The 15,261-nt window shown below is 30.8% G+C and overlaps 4 protein-coding genes across 8 annotated transcripts; all 4 read right to left on the bottom strand.

Moving 5' to 3' along the window:
- LOC118450419 (sodium-coupled monocarboxylate transporter 1) lies at positions 1-5,903 on the bottom strand. 2 transcript variants are annotated; one of them, XM_085660034.1, is made up of 9 exons: positions 5,419-5,903; positions 4,820-5,165; positions 3,038-3,192; positions 2,806-2,946; positions 2,615-2,723; positions 2,315-2,536; positions 1,694-2,205; positions 1,469-1,565; positions 1-555 (listed from the first exon to the last, which is right to left on the bottom strand). In XM_085660034.1, exons 1-8 carry the CDS (start codon positions 5,631-5,633, stop codon positions 1,478-1,480), a joined length of 1,788 nt encoding a protein of 595 aa, XP_085516160.1. In that variant the 5' UTR covers positions 5,634-5,903; the 3' UTR covers positions 1-555; positions 1,469-1,477. The 2 variants fall into 2 exon arrangements, with proteins under 2 accessions (XP_085516160.1, XP_035742083.1); XM_035886190.2 differs by lacking the exon at positions 1-555 and adding an exon at positions 610-1,163.
- Positions 5,904-6,375: 472 nt separating this feature from the next.
- On the bottom strand, positions 6,376-8,681 carry LOC118450414 (KICSTOR complex protein ITFG2). The gene is made up of 7 exons (XM_035886179.2): positions 8,535-8,681; positions 8,238-8,457; positions 7,857-8,158; positions 7,366-7,765; positions 6,960-7,299; positions 6,643-6,877; positions 6,376-6,574 (listed from the first exon to the last, which is right to left on the bottom strand). The coding sequence occupies exons 1-7, from the start codon at positions 8,679-8,681 to the stop codon at positions 6,395-6,397; spliced, it is 1,824 nt and encodes a 607-aa protein (XP_035742072.1). The 3' UTR covers positions 6,376-6,394.
- An 18-nt stretch (positions 8,682-8,699) lies between these two features.
- Positions 8,700-9,581, bottom strand: LOC118450415 (mitochondrial inner membrane protease subunit 2). 2 transcript variants are annotated; one of them, XM_035886180.2, is made up of 3 exons: positions 9,392-9,581; positions 8,983-9,296; positions 8,700-8,891 (listed from the first exon to the last, which is right to left on the bottom strand). In XM_035886180.2, exons 2-3 carry the CDS (start codon positions 9,286-9,288, stop codon positions 8,700-8,702), a joined length of 498 nt encoding a protein of 165 aa, XP_035742073.1. In that variant the 5' UTR covers positions 9,289-9,296; positions 9,392-9,581. The 2 variants fall into 2 exon arrangements, with proteins under 2 accessions (XP_035742073.1, XP_035742074.1); XM_035886181.2 differs by having other exon boundaries at positions 9,396-9,581.
- A 330-nt stretch (positions 9,582-9,911) lies between these two features.
- Positions 9,912-15,247, bottom strand: RIC-3 (RIC3 acetylcholine receptor chaperone). 3 transcript variants are annotated; one of them, XM_085660101.1, is made up of 8 exons: positions 15,106-15,247; positions 14,532-14,885; positions 13,695-13,957; positions 13,422-13,608; positions 12,981-13,120; positions 11,759-11,922; positions 11,497-11,683; positions 9,912-11,060 (listed from the first exon to the last, which is right to left on the bottom strand). In XM_085660101.1, exons 1-8 carry the CDS (start codon positions 15,245-15,247, stop codon positions 10,329-10,331), a joined length of 2,169 nt encoding a protein of 722 aa, XP_085516227.1. In that variant the 3' UTR covers positions 9,912-10,328. The 3 variants fall into 3 exon arrangements, with proteins under 3 accessions (XP_085516227.1, XP_085516228.1, XP_085516229.1); XM_085660102.1 differs by lacking the exon at positions 12,981-13,120 and adding an exon at positions 12,580-12,635 and having other exon boundaries at positions 9,915-11,060; XM_085660103.1 differs by lacking the exon at positions 12,981-13,120 and adding an exon at positions 12,580-12,632 and having other exon boundaries at positions 9,921-11,060.
- Between the last annotated feature and the right edge of the window lie 14 nt (positions 15,248-15,261).

Here is a 15,261-nt window from a genome sequence, read left to right as displayed (position 1 = left end):
GACGAGGGAAACGTATTTGTTTATTAAAAAAAAAACTATATATATATAAAAGAAAAGATGAAACATCGATTTGTTAAAGCGCGATTATAAACATCTTAAAGAAGTTAATAAATTTTGATCGATATACCTACTTTTGTGATATTGAATAATAATAAATTCTATATGAATCATTTCTTATCAATTCCCAGGTCGGTTAACAAGTAATAATAAAAAATTCATTATGATCCGAGATACGTCAGTCAACAGTAACGTTCGCACTTCATAACGGTCCAACATTAGAAAGTGGCGTTACCTAGGAGAGTTGATCATCCAACCGTAACCGATAGCACCGTGGTCAAAGTATTACCACGTACACGCCTCCTTTGTTGAGATCCTGATATATCGTTCACTATAGATTTTTCGCCAAAGGAGACCTATAATGTCTCCTCCATTGTGTCCTCTTTCTCTCTATTTCTCGAAACGTTCGCCGATAAATCCTAACAGGATTTCTTCTTTTTTTTCTTTTTTTTTCTTTTTTATTTTCAAAAGAAAACCATTGCTTCGTCACGCAACGACCTATCAATAAAAAAAATAAAAATAAAAAAAAAATAAAAAAAAAGAATGAAAAAACAATCTTTCAATATTCTTTTTGCTCTATGGGAATAAAACGATGTCCTTACTTATTTGATTATTTTGACTTTTTAAATACAATCATCGACGTTCGAATAACACATTTTCATATATATTTGAATTGTTTTAATTCTTTACAAATTTCTTTCTTTATTTCTTTTTCTTATGAACGCACGCTAGAACACACACACACAGACACAACAAACACACGCGCACACATACGTGCGTATGTGCGTATGACGTACTAACTTAAATACGTTAAACGCATATACAAACATAATGAAAAATGTTTTTTCTATCGACTCATTCATCAACGTGCAGATTAAAAAGCGACTCGACGATTGCCTCTCGGCGTGCACTGCATTTACATTCGTTCTAATCCGATAGAAATCGTTCCTACAGATGTTTGGGAGGTTTGTTTGTATTGAGATGCACGGGAGAGATATATAATCTAGTCAATTTGACACCCTCATCGAGGACCTAATGGGTGCTTTCAACCCTGGAGGGACCAGTTAGGTACAGTTGTCAGGCAAACTCGCGACTGGTCTGTCGAGCTATAACCAAGATACAAAGATCTCTAAAAGAGAGATAGAGAGAGAGAGAGAGAGAGAGAGAGAGAAAGAGAGAGAGAAAGAAAAAAGAATAGGAGAGAAAGAGAGAATGAGAATGAAGGAACAGCTAAAGGAGAGAAAAGAAAAAAAGCAAGAAAAGTCTTTTCGTTTCTTCGTCGAATATCCTGCGATGGATGATCCTAATCTTTCGAGATTTTCATTATCGTAGACTTCGAAGTTCTCCCCACCCCATCCCTTCCTCCTCCCCCTATATTATTTCTCCGCACTTACGAAACAAGAAAACTTACGAAATTCTTTTAGGACATTAATTCACTTTTTTCAGTCATCAGTGAAGTTGGTACCGAATGTAATGACACTTCTGTATATTTCTTGCGTGGTAGAAATCTATAAATAAAATATATATGAATATTTAAGATAAATTTGGATCTACATAATGTAAGATATAATATATATATATATATATATATATATATATATATATATATATTAAAAATTATAATAAATGATTCTACCTTCGAATGATCGGTGGAAAATGATCTTTATTAACATCGATAAGATCTGGTGCTCCACAAAGGAAGCTTACGATCGTACCAATCACCATTACAATCAAACAACCGATTGCGGTATAGTACATAAAGGAAATCGTGTAAATAATGAAAGGCTCGTACTCAACGTCAGGTCCAGATAAATTAATTGGCGATATTGTGGTACGATTGTTTGAAGTTTCATTTCCGAGGAAACATCCGGCAGTCGAAGCTGGCAACGGCTTATAAATGAATCTTTTAAGAGCCATGTTCCATTGGGCACCACCAATGATCCATACCATTAAGGCCATAGAGACTATACCACCAACTACAGCGCCTTTTGTCGTTGCCCATGGTACCAACATGCCCAAACTGAAGAGACCCAACATCGAGCCAGCCGTAATCCCGGTCAAACTCATAGACACTTGAAATATGTCACCAAGACGATCGACTATGAAAACCATGGCCACACAAATAATGCCTAGAATAACTACGGTGACCTAAGAATAATATAAATTGATCTAAATCTAACGATTGATACCCCATAATCTTTTTATCTAAATTTGAATTTATTGTAATCGATTATTATGATCATTCATTTTCAATTACCTTCATGATCATAGCTGCTTTTTTCTCCTTCTCAGGAGTATTGGCCATCCAAGGATCAATGAAATCCTCGTATATTGTGCCCGCCGTAGTGTTTAATCCACCACTCATAGTAGCAAGTCCAGCACTAACTAGACCAGCAAGAAAAAGACCAGGAAGACCTGGAGCATTAGCGGCTACGTCCAAAACATAATATGGTAGTATTTGATCGCTCCTTGCGACTACCTGCAAAACAATATTTCGTTTCATAGAAGATTATAATATTCTTGATCATTGTTGGTTTCATAATCTAGAGAAATTTACATGTGCTGTTATTGGATCACATTTGTAATACTTAGCGTACATAATAAGCCCAGTGAATACCGAAACCCATTTTATTATTATCATACCAACTGCCATAAATGCTATTGATCTGCAAAAATGATCTATATTAATCTCGTGGTATCATACAAGAAAAAAAGAAAAAAAAATTGTACAAAAATAAATGATCCTACTTTCGTGCTTCTGTGATCGTTGGTACTGCCAAGAATCTTTGCATGGAAACCTGACTGATACCAATACCAGAAAGCCATGTCATGGTCATGCCTATCGACATACCCCATAAACTATTTCTAGTGAAGAGACTCGGATCCATGCTATTGAATTAATGGAAATCAATGTATTTATACAAATAATTATATTTAACAATGTCGAACAATCAATAATATTATACAATTTGACTCTTACTTCCAAAATACAATCCTACCACCTTCGTCCGCTATTTTCCAAATTTCAGTAACACCGCCCACGGATCTGATCCCTAATACGAGGACAGCAAACAGGCTTCCTACGGTTACTGTCATTTGAACCGTATCCGCCCATACGACCGCTTTCAAGCCACCCTACAGAATATATAAAAAATGTTATAACGTGAATGAAAAGGCACACATACAATAGAATTCATATTTTTAATAATAAAATTATCTTCATATTCTGATCTTTAACGTTAAATAATTGGATTCTAATCATTATTAGTGAAATTTAACATTTCAATAATAACGTTAACGTTCTTATCATTGTTTATATTCAACGTTTTAAAAATTACCTTCAAACATTGTAATCAGTATTAAAAAATATTAAGAACAAAACTAATAAAAGAACTAATATTTATTATATAATATTTATAATATAATATTTATAATATGATAAATATTTATAATATAATATTTATAATATGATAAATATTATATTAATAATAATAAATAAAAAGAAGAAAAAAAAAAGAAAGGATTCGTGGGAGAAAATTTTAATGGAAGATAAAAGAATCTTCCTTGTAAATTTTGACGTGTATTTCTGTAAACATACACGCCAATCGTATTATGGTCGTGTAAACATTATCTCCGTTACATTGTACACTTAATACGCGGAACAAGCACAATTCCACGTTGTAAACGTTCAATAATAGATGTTCTCTTTCTGATAAGAGTTCATGACAGCTAATTCTAATACAATAATGATAATAGTAACGATGTAGGTGTAAGTAATAAAAAAAAGAAAGAGAGAGAGAGAACAAAAAAAATTAAATTCGCGTTTGCCCAACGATCCATCATATTTTTCCACGGACTCGTTTATTATCAAAGACATTGCGACATTTGCGATCTTTGATAACGTCATTCTTCATATATGACGTTTGTAAACGAAACGTCACGGAAACTGTGCATCTTTTTGCGCATTATGTTTATCAAAGTACATGTATCTCCGAGCATTCTTGAGATGTTCTTATTTTAATGACGACGAATTTTATCGTTCAATACATTGACCGAAAAAAATGATTTTATGCTCTTTGAAAACGTGTAACTATTTCTCTTTTTTCTTTTTCCTTCTTCGACCATTTTAATTTTTTATAGATTCTAAAAAAAGATTTAATATTTAACGTAAAATTTTTTTTATGTATTAATTTTTTTAGTATACAAAATTATAATAAAAAGATTTAAGATTTAATAAAAGTATTGTGTGTGTGTGTGTGTGTATGTGTACATGTTACACTTTTCTAGTATACAAAATTATACTAAAAAAATGTTGGATTTAATAAAAGTATTATATGTAAAAATATAAATGTGTTACATTTTGTTAGTACCTATAGAAAATTATACCAAAACTTTCGTTATAATAAAAATTTATAATTAATAAAATTTCTTTCTCTATGACAAACAATTAAAATATTTTGAATATACGAAATTATACTATAAACGTGTAAACAAAATTTTGTTATTCCAAAAAATATCAACTAGTTTAAATAGACCAAACAATCGAACTTTTTTTTATCAGTCGTTAATAATTTCACGATCAACGATCTTATTCTAATATAATCATGTTTATCTAACATATTGAGCGACCGTAATTAATTGAACAGTTTTATTATTGAAATATCTTTATCTGTAAAAAAATCAGCAAATAATACACGTGCTCAAAATTGAAGTTAATTAAATTAAATTAATTATATTACAATAACAGCTCGTATATACTCACTATAGTCGTGTAAAAGATGCATACGATGCAAATTACAGGAGCAATCAGATGTAAATTGATCGCGGTTGCTTGAGAAAATGCTAAGGCGGGAACATAAATGATCAAAGGAATGTAGATAATGAGAGACAAGCAATACAAAAAGGACGCAAGCAATCGTACCGGTCGTGCAAATCTAATCTCTAAATATTCAAATATACTAGTCAATTGTAATTTAAAGAAAACTGGTAAATAGATGTAAGCAATGATTGTGCAAGTTATAAAGGACGTGAAAATGCACGCTGCATATTGGCTGCCATATTGATATACCTCCGAGGGCACGCCGAGCAACGATACGCCGGATATGTGACTGAAAAAACATAAAATAATTTTTCTCGTTTATTTTTCTTTTTTTTTTTACTTTTTTCGTTAATTTTATTATAAATTTAATTCAATTTGAATTTGATCCGTCGTCTAGGTGTCAGTAAAAAAAAATCAAATTACAAAGAAACGTCCGTAATTAAATTAATCGTAAAAAAGAAAAAAAAGAAAGGAAAAAGAAAAGAAAAATTCTCTTCTAAAAAAAAAAAAAAAAAAAAGAAAAAAAACAACATCTTTCTTACCTCGCGATTAAACTCATGCTGATTGGAAAAAAAGACATAGTTTTGCCACCAAGTAAATACTCGGTGGTATTGTCTTGCTTTTTGAAGAAACCGAAATAAACGCCAATGATTATGCTCACACCTAACAGAGAAACGAACAGCATATAATCGGTCCATCCGAAAGTGAGGTATTCCAATTTGTGACCGATTAGAGTAGATGTTACATTATTATCCATCGTATAGATTTTTGTTGACTCTATCGAATCACCGAAGAACGAACAAATATATTAGACTTATATGTGACTTTCACCGAACACTTTCTTTTTATTTTTTCTTTTTTTTTTCTATTAACTTGTCAAATAATTTTTTCAAGCTTGACCGCCTACGAGTTAATGACTAATTTTAAGAAATCGTCACATTGATATACATCAAAGAAGCCAATCTTATTCAAGCTTGGAAAAGTACTCTTTGTGAAATCTTCATGCTTACTGACAATAGCGACGTGCCATTTGATTCTATATGCCTTACTGATATTGTACATAACATCAGCCTTGATTTATAACAGTTAGATAAAACGATGAAATTCATGAAGATTTGCAAATAGGCGTGAACATTTAAAATGGACATTTTTCGTCGTTTCGGTATACTTCTTCATGACCTAAGCTGTCGCGACTACTGTTTGCCCAAAAAACAATTAAAGAGTTTTGTGGATTGTATATTACTCCATGATAAGAGACGGAGACGACGAACGGACCGATAAATATCAATGCCAAGAATTAATCTTTGCCGAATGAAAAAGAATACATCCCTGTCGGTTGCGATGGAAAAAAAAGAATTGTACTCTTAACGTAATGCAAATATCGATTAGAAGATAACTTGTCGCACGATAACCTGCAGGAAGATAAATAAAGATAACAAGGGAAAGAAAAATTTTAATAAGAATATATATAGTTTATATATTTTCTTTTTTTTTTGTTCTTCTATCATTATTCATTTTCTAATGCATTCCATATAATAACCATTCCGTTAGTTGCTGCATTCGACGTTGTTTCTCAGTTTCATCCGATTCGTTTAATATTTCATCCAAAATTTTCCGTTCTTTTTCATCCAAATCTACAATAGGATTCAATGGACTAATGACCATATTTGGAAGCGTCACATCGTAGTAAAGGAATATCTGTATAAGAGATTAGAAATTACACGAAGTGTCAGATATTCACGTGACAATGTGATTCGGCTACGTACTTTGTTATTAAAAGTATTGTAGACGAGACAAGGTGTAGGAGTACGTTGTACAACATTGTAATAACCTGTACAAAATGCTCTAACTGGTTCTTCGAATTGAAAACGTACGCTATTTCTTTGTTGATCTAAGATATATGTTTGGCCGTCCCAGGCGCACGCGATTATTTCATCGGAACCATCGTTGGTCACGTCCAAACGACAAAGAGCAAATATCTGATGATCCACTTGCATTGCCCTATAATAATAAAAAAATATATTCTACTAATAGATAATTTTTGAACTATTTGTTTTGTCGTACTAAAAAATATTTTACTCACCATAATATATTTTCATCCTTCACTAACATTATAGTACCGTCCAAAGTGGCTAAAGCATATGGCTTTCCTTTTAAAGAATTTTCTTTAGATTCATCTAATTCCTCATCCTTATTGTTTTCATTTTGTACTTCTGTATTATTATTGTTGTTGGTGTTGTTATTGTTTTTATTACTATTATTACTATTATTATTATTATTATTATTATTATTATTATTATTATTATTATTATTATAAGAAAAATCTTCGTATGTCGGTAACGGCAAATCTTTCTTCGGCTTAGAGTCAAATTCTCCAAGAATAACGTTACCACCCACAAGATTACCGTCCACTTGATCCACACCTAAAGGAATCAAACGTGTTAATAATTATATAAATTTTCAAAATATTTAAAAGTTATTGTAATTACCTGCAGTATCTACATTGCCCGCTCTGAATTCTGATTGAAAATGATTTGATTTAGTTTCAACTAACAAAGACTTTATATTTCTTAAACTTGACTGACTGTCATCGATAAAAGATTGTTTAGCTGGAGTATCCTGTTGTATATTCTTTGGTACCTTAGATTCCAATGATGCCATCAAAGATATCATTCCTGATTCGAGATCTCCTATAATTTCAGTAGATATATTTTGATTACGCATTCTAGATATTCCTAAAGTTTGATAATCGACACAACTCGCGGCTACTTCGCTATCTCCTTCGCAGGATTCATTTTCTAATCTATTGTCTTCTGCGTTGCACTTAATTCGCATAAATGTACCACCTGGTTGGGCAACTAACAATGTTGGAGTTCCATCTTTTGAATGCTGTAATATTATAACATTTTGAATTTTAAAATTCATATATAAACATTTTACATATATTATCATCTTTTAATAAACATTATATTTTTTAAACCTGTAGTGTAACTGTTCCAATTTGATTAGCACATTCCCATTTATTTAAACCAACTAGTCTTCCAGTCCCAAAATCTGTACTACTGGACCACCTATATGATCTGACAACACGATCTGTTAATCCAAGTATCATTTCATTTGCACCATCTTTATCAATATCAGCTACCAACACTACCTTTGTATTTGTTGGTATTCTTTGTACATGTACACATTCCATTTTTCCAGACAATTCGTTTATTTCGCTAATATTATCTACGTGTTCTGAACTTGGTGAACTTGTCATATTAATAATCGTACTAATATCTATGTTTAGAGGAAATAATAAATATCAGATTTAATAAATATTTTTAATTTTAATTATATAATAATATTATGAACATACCTGTAAGAGTCTTAAGATTGTCTTGTTCATCTTCTTTATGTAATTGTGTTAATAAAGATGGTACATTACTAGGATTAACAGATCTTGGACTATAAAAAATATGTGCCCAGCCATCTCCACAAATAACAACCAATGCATTTCTTCCATAATTGAAAATATCACCTATAGCTACACTAGTTACAAGTCCAAGGCCAGTTATTTTCTGCCATAATTCAGATCCCTAAATAATAATTAACAAATTAGACATTATTGGATATAATTATGTTGATAGTATATGATATATAAGATTATACTTACTTTAAAAATATAAAGTTCTCCTTCTGCTGTGCCTACTACTAATTCATTATCTCCATCATTATCGACATCTCCTATTGTTAGTCCATGTCTACATATAGTACCTGGTAATTCCCACTGTAATCTTTTAACGAAACTGACAGCCCTCATATTTATATTACACTTTTATTAACTTCTTCTAGAATTCAATATTGTACATTGATTTGGTATAAAAACTTCTAAATATTGCCAACGATTAGGTGGCCAGACTATGCAAGTAGCCTTTGCTGTAATTAAACCAAGGGAAACTGGTCCAAAAGTATTTGAATCCATTGAACGACCTGTGTGATCACCTTCCAACCAACAATGTCCATCTGGAACCTATAAGAGCATTCAATGTTTAAAGTTTATTACAATAAACCAAAATATTAAATATGAATTTTTTTACAACAATAATAAGTTTAATGCAAACCTGAAGATAATCAACTTTATATCCACGTGTATGTAAAATATCACCTGCAACTCCTACAACTCGTTTAATTAATGTTTGACTTGGTGCTTTAGGAGATATCACAGATACTATTTCACCTCGTTGAATATCATGACCACGTACAGCCCAACGATTTAGAAAAACATAATCTGGATTATTTAAATCTGGATTTAAGGCTGGTTGCATAGATATTCCTTCCACTTTTGCCACATATCCTACTGTGTCCAAGAAGGTAATCCCAACAGGGATGCCTATTAGGACACTGCGTAAAAAATGTGGTATTCTCATGTATCACTCTAATGAAATAAAAGAAAAGAAATGTCACATATCTAAATAAACTTATTCATCAATTATAATAAAACGTATAAGTTGTTATTTAGGTTATACATACATACATATATACTAGATTAAATAGTCTTATTTCAAGTTTAATATTTTTATTATATTAAAATTTCTTTGTATAATATATATTATTCAAAAATGACTTAATATTGCCTATATGTTATATTTCAACCAAAATTTTCTTAGACTTGTATTCATGTCAAATATGTACGAAAAGAAGATCCATTGATATCCAAAAAGGTTACAATCAGGGGAGCCAAATAAGTATTGAAAAATAGGGAAAAGAAAAAAAACTAAAAGTAATGTAATATTGAATGACATATCAATATTATTAATCGAGATTACTTTTAATATAATTTTCAAATAATATTATATTTATTTAAAAATGTAATTAAAAACTATATAACCGATTATAGACAAACGTTTGATTTATCTAAAAGTTATTTTAAAAGTTATTTTAACTGGTTGGTATGCGTTCTATATAATTATAATAAAACAACGATACGCAGGATTAAAAAAATAAATATTTTAATCCTATCAATGTTTAAAACGATCATGTAATTAACTTCTTTGTTGTATATAAAACATTTGAAATATTTCTTTACAAAAGAAAGGATTCATAATCACGTGGTTACCACAATTAAGTAGCCAATCATATACTGCGGTTCGACGATATCAACGGTGAAGAATTATCTTCAAAATATTCATTGAAAACAAATAAGAACTGTTTATTATTATATTTTTCCATTTAAACGTTACATCTTGTAAGATCACTTGCAAGAATGATACATTCATTCTTTTATCATAAAAAACTTAATTTATTTCAAATCTATTTTTTACAACCATAAAAGTAAATCGATTAAGTAAGATATAGGTATTTTTCTTAGATAACAGAGATTAATTTTAAAGAAAAAATCATTTATCTTAAAAGCATTGTTTTTTTCTTTATTTAAACTTAAGAACACAAGATGTCCTTATTAAATGGATCAAGAATCGGATAGTAATTCTCGTAGGCAATATGACGTTCCTCCCGTTGCCTCTTCTTCAAACTCAATTTCATCTTCATATTCATAACCATACTCATATTCATCCTCCTCTTCCTCTCCCTCCCTCTCTTCCTCCTCTTCCTCGTCCTCCTCCTCTTCCTCCTCTTCCTCCTCCTCCTCCTCTTCTTCTTCCTCCCCTTCCAACTCCATTTCCTCCTCCTCCTCCTCCTCTTCCTCATCCGATTCTACCTCCTCCTCCTCCTCTTCCTCTTCCAATTCCACTTCCTCTTCATCTTCATCTTCATCTTCATCTTCATCTTCATCTTCATCTTCATCTTCATCTTCATCTTCTTTGCCCATCTCTTTGTTCTTTGCTTTATCAATCTTCACTTCTTTTTCTTCATTTTTTTCTTCCTTTTCGTTCTCTCCTTCTTCTTTTTCTTCTTTCTTTTCTTTTACTGCTTCTACTTCTGCTTCATCTTCATCTTCATCTTCATCTTCATCTTCATCTTCATTTTCCTCTTCCTCTTCCTCTTCTTCTTCCTCGCCTTCATCTTCATCAGAGCTGTATAACTGTGTTTTAAATTGTAATTCTTTCTCTAAATCATTCAATTGTTCCTCATTACTCATCGTTATTGCTTGCTCTTTTACTTCACGTTCATTTTCGTTCATTGATCTTATAATGGAAGTACTTTCTGCTTCTTCCATCACTTCATTTTCATCTTCAGATTCCTAATAGAACAAATGTTATTAGTAATGACATAATATTTGATAATGTAATACAAAATTTGAAAATAGCCAACGTGGTTAGTGAAAAAAGCAAACGCTGCTAACTAAAAATACAATTAAAATAAATTACAAATAAATAAGCTGTTAAAAACTTAGAGCCCACACATTATCTGAAAAAAATCACAAAAATTGTGTATATATGATAGAAACAATTAGATTAGAAAACATCCACCAGAAAATTTTTAATTTACAACAAACGAAGCAAATTTGTATTTAATAATTTGCTACATATAACACTCAATTTCTGCGTTATCCAAGCATGATTATGTTAAAATAACTTAAAAAAGTTAGGCAAACAATAAAATAAGTAAAAGAATCACCAAATAAAACAAGGCTCCGCAGTTTCATTTGATTCTGCTGAATTCTAATATTTTCTTACAGCTGCAATCTGGTCGAGACTGATGAGAGAGAGTGTCATTTTGCCTGAGAGAATTACGGGCGCTTCAGCACTTTCCTCTGCTTTTTGTTCTTGAGTTTCTGAATCCGTTACAAGTAATTCACATTGTGGAGGTAAAGCGCCTTCTAAATAGATTGGTACTGGTGGTGTCTTCTCCCTCTCAGTTTGACTGTAATTATAAAAAAAAAGAATCTCAATTGTGCTGAATACTCGTAAATTATCTTATTAAAATAAAATATAATACCTATGGGGTGGGGGTATTATGGGGGTGGTAGGTCTACTACATTTTTGTCCACCTTCACAGCTGGCAGTCATTTCCATACCCATTACTTTAACTGTTGGTGATTGTTCTATGGTTTCTACTTCTTGATCTTCAGTACTATAAGTTTCCTGGACAGTGGAGTCTTCCTATAAATTGCAAGTTTAATATTACAAATATAATCATTTTATCATATAACACATTTGATAAAAACACATTTGTGAATATCTATAAAGAGAAAGCCTATATAGTACAGCATTCTACTGTTACATCTGTAATGTTATTTCCTACTATTAGAAAAGCCATATCATCTATGGGTTTTTCAGCTTTGTTCGCTTAATTCAAACCACTAACGCTTGGATATTGTGCTAGAATATAAGATAGAAAAATAAATAATTAATATATCATCAGTTCTTAAGAACGCACATAATAACAATTTAATATTTTATATTACCTTTGATAAAAATATAAACAATCATCATGCACAACACATGTTTAGTAGTAGTTATTTTTCGACATTTTATTCGACAGATTATATACTACTATTGTAATTACATTTTAACTATGAAAAATCAATTAAGAACTATGATATCACTAATTTTATTCGAGTGCAATTTAAGGAGAAAATACAATGTAATCTACTTTGTATATCAAACATTAAACAAGGATTAAAGATATATTGAAGCCTAAACAATTTTTAATAAGATCATATTCTTATTACAGGTAAAATATGCAAAGGAACAACAATTTTTTCACAAACTCTTGGTTACTCATGTTAGGAATCATCATGGCAGTAAGTGATATACCTTAGAACAGTGATTGACCCCTGCCAGGCCATTGGACTTTGGAGCCCCATCTACTACTCAAAAGGTAAAAAGATACACTATAAATTTATTTACCCTATTCGTCTTACATTACGATATTTATAGTAGAAATTACACTCAATTTTTTTTAAATATAAATATATATTTTAATAGAACTTAAATGTCCAATTGACTATTTGATAATTTTGACAACTGTTATCCACACTCATTTATATTTATCAAAAGCTATATACTGAATATAAAGTTTTATATTAAATTTACGAAGTTTATAACGCACATTGGGATGGGTAAAGCTTGAAACGCAATCAGAACACAGCAACGTGCACATTTCTAAGGACTAGGAAACTGTAAATGTAATTTGCTTCAAAATTAATCTATTAAACCTTGATTTCTGGCTGTGAGCTTGGGCTATGCATCACTGAACGTGATATGTTGCCCATCTGAACAACAATTCTTTCCATGGCTGCTTCCGTCTCGTCCAAACGACGTCTCAGCTGATCTATCTCTATGTCTCCTGCCGCTTCTTGTGTTCCAGCATGTAGAACATTATCAAATCGGTTCAGAGAGTAAATACACGTACTTACAATAATTTCAAGTGTTTCAAATTATATTTTGCAATTATACCTATTGTATAAAATACGCGTGTGTTCTAATTGTGCAAACCTTGCATCATGCAACACCATTTAAAATTCTTTTTAGATACCCAAGGAAACATATACCTTAACTCTAATTATCCTTTCAAAGAAATTAGCTTTCAGAGGAAAATGGTACAATAATAATAATGCAAAATGATTAGCATCTTCATAAAAAAATGAAAAACTTACGATTATTCAATTCCTCTATAGTTGGTGCAGGTTTATATGGGGATTGTTCTTTTTGATAATGCATTGTACCTCCTGTCATTGCGCTAGCAAGTAAATCTGGATTAAATACCATTTTTCGAAATTCTTTCTCAGCAGCTGCTCCTGGATATTCTGAGATAATCTCACTATCAGAGTTCTTCCTCAATACCTAAAATGTTTTAAAATCAAAAGATACTTTAAATAAGAATATATTGGTTTATCATTATTTTTAATGAAAAGAAAAATAAATATTACCTTAACAATAGTATACAAAAAGAACAACACAATGCCTAATGTATAGAGAGGCATAATAACTCCCATAGTTCCATTTCCTTTTGGTGCTGGTACTACATGACCAGCACCTCCCATAGGTGGTCTCATTTTTGGCATTACATGATCAGGTCTGTCTACTATTTTTGGTACAATGTGCGAAATAGGTATAGTTCTTCCACGTTCCCTTAATGCTGGATGAAGACCTCCTGCATGAGGTGGAGTACGTCTTTCTTGCCTTAGAGTAACTAAATTAAAATAAATATTTTTATTTTTTTCATTATCATTAATATATTAACCATACATTAATTCGAATTTTTACAAATGTAATTAGATGTTTACACACTCACAAACATATAATCAAATAATAAAATCAAATAATCCTATATTATATCATTATAATTATTAGTAATATAAAACAAAAATAATAATATATTACTTTGTAACATATTAGAATCCAGGAAGAGGTCATCATATAAATGTATTTGAAACTATTATAGCAATCCAAGCCTTGTACCCTAACCATCATGCTTGTTTTTCTGGCAAAATGCCAAAGAAGGATAAATGATTTAAGTCTGTCTTCCATATATATCCGATGATCCATATATATAACATGAGTAACATTATAGACATGCATATACATTCTATTTCATCCTGAATAGTGTTTAATACAATTACGATATATTTTGTTATTTCTCAAAATTATAAAAATTATTAAAAAATTTTGTTAATCATTTATTTTTATAACTCAATCCAATTAATGAATTAGTTACTTCTTAAGAAATAATGTTAGTAAAATCATTGAAAAATATTTATAATTACTATGGGGCATTAAGATGTGATATCTTATAAGATGTGGTATTCCCAACTGTGATAACGGTATACCAAAATTCATTTTAAGGCATATAGAACTATTGAATGATCTAATTTCTTCCAAAACTTGTTTAGAAGTTTTTCCAAGACGTTCCTTTTCCGCCAGAAAGATTGACAAATCTATCCCACATCTTGCCAAAACTTCATCCTTACATAAATTAGCAATTTGTGGTGCCATTTTGCTAGTTTTAAAGGCATCTTTCACTCGTGGATCAACTTGATGATGTCTCAATATATTTTGACACATTTCTTGCATAATGTCCAAAGCAGTAACATCGCTTTCGAATAATACTTCACAGCATGCTAATAAATATTCATTCGGTATACAACATGGGAAGAATTTTCTTAACTACATATTTAAAATCATTCGTTTCATAATGTCTAACACGATACGAAGTATGATATAATAATATTTATCTAATCATAAAAAGATCTTACACGTGCAATAACATAGAAATATCGTTTCGCGATGATAGATTAATTTTCATTAACATATCATTTGAATTTTTATTTATGAACTTACCATCAGAAGACGAATGATGTGAATTGACAGAAGCTGTGAGCATGGGATAAAAGATTTTTGGCCACAATACCGCAAAGCATCCAGCCACAATAGCCAATATAAAAATCGTTTTTCTCGGGCCAAAATCTGTTATCTCAGACATTTTTACGTCGTATC

The sequence above is a fragment of the Vespa mandarinia genome, chromosome 11, assembly GCF_050613455.1.
Source record: "Vespa mandarinia isolate Hongniang chromosome 11, ASM5061345v1, whole genome shotgun sequence".
Lineage (NCBI taxonomy): Eukaryota > Metazoa > Arthropoda > Insecta > Hymenoptera > Vespidae > Vespa > Vespa mandarinia.
This window is presented reverse-complemented; position numbering and strand designations above follow the sequence as displayed.